The sequence below is a fragment of the Vombatus ursinus genome, unplaced genomic scaffold (genome assembly GCF_900497805.2).
Source record: "Vombatus ursinus unplaced genomic scaffold, bare-nosed wombat genome assembly UNPS02011591.1, whole genome shotgun sequence".
In the NCBI taxonomy this organism is placed as follows: Eukaryota; Metazoa; Chordata; class Mammalia; order Diprotodontia; family Vombatidae; genus Vombatus; species Vombatus ursinus.
The window spans coordinates 4,058,061-4,064,646 of NW_020951369.1; the positions used below are offsets into that span (position 1 = coordinate 4,058,061).

Genomic DNA, 6,586 nt, shown 5'->3' on the forward strand with positions numbered 1-6,586 from the left:
ATATTTTTAAAAAATATATATATGTTTTATATATTTATATATATATATGTATAGTGTGCAGCTTCTTTCATTTACTTTTCCCATGTGTTTGAGTTTTTTCAATATGTATTATAAATTTGAAAATTTTGGCTTTTAGTAATATGTTGTGACCTGAAGAGTTTAATGTATTACCAAATTTATTTTAGAGAAATGTTATCTTCCAAAATAATTATATGTAGATATTTCAAAAAGTAGTATGTTTTGCCTAATGTTTTTTGCTTACATCTTATAGATCACCAGGAGAACCTCACTCTGACGACATTGAAGCTAGCCGAATGTAAGTAAAATTGGTAGTGATTATTTGGGAAATTTAGTGTAATTAGTTTATTTTTATACAGACCATATCAAATTGCTATTACATTTTTAAACATAGCAGATATAAAATACGTATTTTCAAAATTAATTGATTTTATATGAGATCTTAAAATAGCCACGAGCAGAAACATGCTTACCTATTTTGTACTTCTTAGCTGTAGCTGCAAGTCATTCAGTTTCCTGAAGTCTTCCTCTTCTAAAAAAATTAAAAAGTCTTCCTCTTCTAGATGTTAGCATACCCCTAGAGCCTTCTACTTTTTCATCATTAGAGATGGTAGCAGGTTTAATAACATTTAATTTCTCTGTGGCCTGAATATCTTATTGTCTCTTCAGCCTCCTACTTGTGTGGTGGAAGGGAGAAATGCAGAAATGTGGAAGTGTAGTTCTAGCTCTTCACATCTCTCTCTTCCAGCTTTTCAGTCCCACTTCCACTGGAGAGACTGGAATCTGACAGCTATTCAGTGGGGTAGGTAGGCAAAATTTTTTATTCAGTACAGGTGTGCTATACTCTAAGAGAATCAAATACCTGTATATGAAAATCTAAACTCGTAAAATAAAGGGGGAATAATCATATCAGAAAAAAGATTCTTGACTTTATAAAAAGGATTTACCACACAGAGTTCAATTATTATAACCAGCAACAGTGATTATGCTATCTTGCATTTGCATAGTGCTTTATAGTATTCAAAGCATTTTGATCTATTTTATAGCTTTCAAGTAATGAGTTTCTTGAGTATATCTAATATGATTTAACTTGTATCCTTTTCTAGGAACACAACTCCCATGTAAAGTGAGATAATTACTGTTACAGTAATACTTAATTTTATATATTTCCTGGGGGGAAAAAAACAAAAGCCATAGAATATAGAATTTGAAATCTGGATGGGACCTTAGAAATCATTTAATCCAACCCCTCTTCCTTCTCCCCCCACCTCCTCACCTCCTCATTTTACCATCAAGGAAAATGAGGCCTAGTGAAGTTAAGTGACATATCTGTAAAACCCCAGCTGCTGAAATACCCAGCCTAGGGCTAAAATTGAGCTGGCCTGACTCCTGGTCCTGTGTTCATTGCATTCAGTTTTTTTCTTTATGACAGAATCAGCTTTAAACACAGCAGGGGATACAAATTTTTAATGAGTATTTAAAATTTAAACCCCATCAATTGCTTAACTTTAAAAAAATTGTCAAATAAAATTTTCTATGTTTGGTCTCTGCAGAAAGTTGAAGAGTTTTTTGCTTGTTCTTTTCTTCCTCATAAGCTTAAGCAAGCATACTTCTGGCGACATAGCTTTAAATATATCCTGAAAAGTAGATGAGACACATGTAAAATGTGCCTTGAAACTGGGAGATTCATGTTTCAGGTAGGTGTTGGACTAGATGATTTCTAAGGTCCCTCCAATTTTAAGATTGTCTGATTTCTCAGTTTTTGAGTAATTGACTTAATATTTCATTTGAATGCTTAGCATGGCTATTTGAATATATGCTTTATTTTTCTTGTACACTGTTTTACTTATTAAATTTGTTCAAAACATTTTTAAACTTCAAATTTTTTTCATTCCCATTAAAAAATTTAAGAAGAAAAAATTTCCAAGACCAGGTTATATAAGTGCTGGGTGAACATGAGTAGTTAGAACTGTCCAAATTAGAGGCTATTGTGGTTAGTCAGGCAGGGCATCATAAAATTTTCTTGGCTGCCATTATTTTTCGATTGTGGCTTTTATCTCATACATTCAGTGATTATTATAGATCAAAGAATATCACTAGATTACCAGCTTCCTGAAACAAAAAGGAGTACTCCTTCCATGTTTTCTAAGATCTTTTCAATGCCTTCTTACATCATATTCCTCTGATTCATATAATTTCAGCTAGTTTTTTTCATATATTTCCTATCAATATTGCCAGATGCTAGTAGAATTGGTCATCTGACTCTTTTAAGGTTGAAATGAAAAAAAAAAAAAAAACCAAACTGGTCTTCTAGTATCAAATAAAAGCTGAGATATGTACAGTTATCACATTATTAAAATGAAGGAAATGAGGTAGATAACCTGCAAGGCTATATCCAGCTCCTGTAATCTACAGATCTTCATGTGGAAGAGAAATTAAACTTGCTGTACTTGGTCTTGGGTAGTAGAATTAGGACTGCTGTGTGTAATTTATAAAATTGCAGATTTTGGTTTAGTGGAAAGAAAAAATTTGTTGACATCACAATTCAAAAATTGAAAGGATTGCCTTATGAGGTGTAGTGAGTTCCCACAACAGGGGTTGTCACACAGTCTGAATGGTTACTTGTTAGGGCTGCTTTCAAATGAAATCCATGCATCACCTGGGGACTGGACCTTTTGATTTCTGAAGTCCCATTTGAATTCCCAGGAATCTGTGATTCTAGAGTTAAATGATAATAATGCTCTTTACTTTGAAAACTGAAGAAATATTCAGTAAGCATCTATTTATTAAATGCCTACTATGTATAAGGCATTGTTCCAAATGCTGAGGTAGATTGAGATATAGCATGATCCTGGCCCTCGCGTAATCTAGTATCTAGCAAGAGGGCTACCACACTTCATTTAAATATGTAATACTATATAATAACAGTAGTATATAATAACAACATAAGACAGGTAAAATGGATTTGAGGTTGGAGGAAGGAAATGGGGGTGATTAGTGGAAGCTTGATGGGGGAAAAGGCATTTAAGAAAGGATTTAAAAGCTAGATAAGAACTTACTAGAGGAAGGATAGCCAGAGGAGGTGTTGTGGGTCTAGGGATTAACATGAGCAAAGGCATGGAGGATGGATTTGTACAGAGATAGGAAGTAGCCTGGTTTGTTTATAGTGTAGCATGTATCAATCAGTCAGTCATATCTTTAGCAAGTTCCAACAATGTTGTAGGCACTGTGAGGTCCTAGAGATAAAAAGACAAAAAAAAAAACCCTCTGCCCTCAGGGAGCTTGCCTTTAATCATGGGAGATGATATGTATATGTATAAAAGTATATTTGCATAGATATATAGATACAAGATAGTAAAGAGAGGAAGTCACCAGGATCAGAAAAGCCTTGTCTGGAAGGTGATGCTTGACCTAGGCTTTGAAGGAGTCGGAAATAGAGATAAGGAAGAATGCACCCCAGGTTGGGGGGGATGAGGGGGGTAATCGTGCTGGAAGTCATGGAGACAGAGCCTTGAGGCATGAAAATACATGAAGGAAAATAGTGTGAAATTATTAGTGTGATATGGAGGTTACCTTGGCTATGCAGTGAGACTTAACCAGGCAGTAGAGAGTCATTGAAGGATTTTGAATAGAAGAATGAAGTGATCGAATCTTGGTGTAACTAATAGTAGTCTAACAAGCTTTGGTTACTTGGTAGCACTGATTTCAGTGGGATGCATATGCCCTTTTTTTTGGTTTTGCTAGATATAAACATTTAAATTCATAACTTTATTAGTTATTTGAGAATCTTGAAAGTATTTTATCACTTCTAAAACCAGTATTTTATGAAAAATGGGAGAATTTTGAGCTCCGGTTTTCCTCTCTCTCTAGGTCCGGCACTCTAGTACCACCTAGCAACCACTGGGGAACACAACATATATACCAATAAGTAAATACAAGGTGATTTGAAGAGGGACAAGCAGAAATAGGTATCTAAGGAGATCTGTAAAGGTTTCATAGAGATATAAGTCTTGGCTAAGGATAAGAAGATTCAGAGAAGTACATTCCAAACTTGGGTGCAGGGTGGATTAGGAGGGGCCAAGAACTATTAACACATTCATTAGAACTGTTCTTATGCTTCTGGTATCATTTCTGATCCTTTTTTTGAACGTAGGTTTTCAAGTTGTTAATCCAGAATAATTTAGCTTGATAAGTTTTGTAACTGTGAATGTCTACATTTCAGTAAAGTAAGAAGTTTCTTATTTATTTTTCTTCATGAAAGGAATTGCCTTAATCTAGGAAAAAATTAATGTTTATGGAAAAGCAAGTAACTTAATACAGGGTCTAACTTTTTGTTGATGATATTCACTTTGCATAAATTCTTTTTTGATATAATTTTCTTTTTGCTATGTCTGCAGCCCAAGGGGAAGATTTCTATAATACAGAAGAGAAGTAGCCCCATTTTTTTTTCTGAGATCAGTATAGGTAATATGGCTTCATTGGTTTGTTTGAAGCATGAAGCATTTCTAGGAGCTTATATATAATGAAAGTTCCTTTAAGTCACGGACCATTCCATTTTTTTCTTTGCCTTGCACCTTGCATAACCTGGCCCATAGTAGACGTAGAAAATGCTTGTAGAGTGTTTGAATGTCACTACAAATACACATTCCCAGGCAAAGTAGAATTCATGTGTGGTTTTTCCACATGGGATAAATGTCAGTACTGTTCTTCATTAACATAATTATCAACATGACTACCCATGTATAAAAGCTTTCTACATTTTATGGAATATGGAAAAGAGAGTAGCAGAAATACAGAAGTGGTCTAAGCACAAGTCCTAGAAAACAAGAGTAATACTACCTCTCTTCTCCAATAGAGGGTAGTAGAGACATATTACAAAGAGGAGTTAGTCCCTAAAAGATCATAATTAACCTTAGGTGTATGGGTTATGCCATCTTTGCAAAGCTTAATGATTATAGTTCCATCTTACAGTATTTGTATGTATGTAAGTAATGTTTATAATAGGTAATACATGTTTAAATACTACTAAAGAATAAATAGTAAGAGATAACATGATAATTATGAAGAATTGACATATACTTGTACATCTGTAGCGATGCTAAGTGAGCTAGCAAAGATTTCTGATTTTAACATATTCAGATTTTTGAATAGGCATGAGGGGTTTAATTTTACACCTGGTCATTTTGTACATGGTTTGGGTTTTTTTTTAAACAAAATAACAAATAAAATTAAAAGATTTTTTCATGAATTTGTTTGATAACTCAATGAAATCTTTTCATGTTTTACAATTTAATTACTCTTTAAAGATAACAGTGAGAAGAATTTTTTTTCTATCAGCTTGTGTTGACTTTCTTTAAAATTTTTATTTTCTTTTTAAGAACTTAAGTACAAACATTTTAAGATAAAAGAACAAGAAAAAGCGTTGTTTAAGAAATTATGAACTGTTAGTGTTGTGTTTCAAAGAACTTTATATATCAGGCCAAATAAGTTCAATTGTCAATAAATAGATATTAAGTTCCCAACGTTTGCCATGTACTGTCCTAAGCACTAGAGATATAAATGTAGGGAAAAAAGACAATGCCCTCAAGGAGTTTATAGTTTTGTTTTTTTTTTAATTTGAGGCATTCAGGGTTAAGTGACTTGCCCAGGGTCACACAGCTACTAAATGTGTGAAACTGGATTTGAACTCAGGTTCTCCTGACTCTAAGGCTGGTGCTCTATCCCCTATACCACCTTGCTGTCTTGAATTTATAATCTAATGGGGGAAGACCAACACACCAAGGGCTGTCCGGTAGTACCCAATGCATATGCGTGGTAGAGAGGTCTGAGAAGTCCCATAGTAGTTCAGCTAGGTGAGAAATGAGATATCTGAGCTGAGTTCCCTCTTTAAATAGAGGTTTTAGATTTCATGGCTTCAGTCGGAGAGGCAGAGGGTGATGAAGAAGTGGGATGGTGAGGCTGATCAGATCTTTGCCACTACAGAAAAGAACTGCTTTAAACGTTTTTCTTCTTTTCTTCTTTCTTTGGTCTCTTTGGGAGTGTATGTCTAATAGTGGTATTATTGCTACTTAGTCATAGGGTATATATGTTTTAGTGGGTCTTGAGGGATAATTCCAAACTGTTTTCCTTGATGGTTGAACCAGTTTACAATTCTACCAACAGTATACTTGTGTTCCTGATCTCGTACAACCTCCCCAATAGTTACTACTAATTTATTCTTTTGTCATTTTTAAACAATCTGATGGATGTAAAGTGCAACCTCTGAATTTTTAAAATTTTTATTTCTCACTAATTTGCACCACTTTTTCCCGTCATGGTGGTTGAAAGCTTGCATTTCTTCATTTGAAAACTGCATGTTAATAGCTTAGACCTCTCATCTATTGGGGCATGGCTCATATATTTGTGTAAATTCATTCATATATATATATATATATTTATATATATCTTAGTTGTTATACTGTAATCAGAGAAATTTTCTGTCAGTGTTTTTTTCCTAATTGTTTCCCTTCTGATTTAAAAAAAAAAAATTCCCCAATTACATGTAAAAACAATTTTTTAACTTTTTTTG

General features: G+C 33.8%; 1 protein-coding gene across 6 annotated transcripts in view; it reads left to right on the forward strand.

Moving 5' to 3' along the window:
* UBE3A (ubiquitin protein ligase E3A) overlaps positions 1-6,586 on the forward strand; it is a 241,480-nt gene that overhangs the window by 168,842 nt on the left and 66,052 nt on the right. For 3 of the 6 annotated variants that reach the window (XM_027856645.1, XM_027856643.1, XM_027856646.1), the window contains 2 exons: positions 272-316; positions 767-820. In XM_027856645.1, coding sequence (XP_027712446.1) covers positions 272-316; positions 767-820 — 99 coding nt within the window. The remainder of the gene's footprint in view (positions 1-271; positions 317-766; positions 821-6,586) is intronic. The other 3 variants (XM_027856648.1, XM_027856647.1, XM_027856649.1) reach the window with 1 other exon arrangement.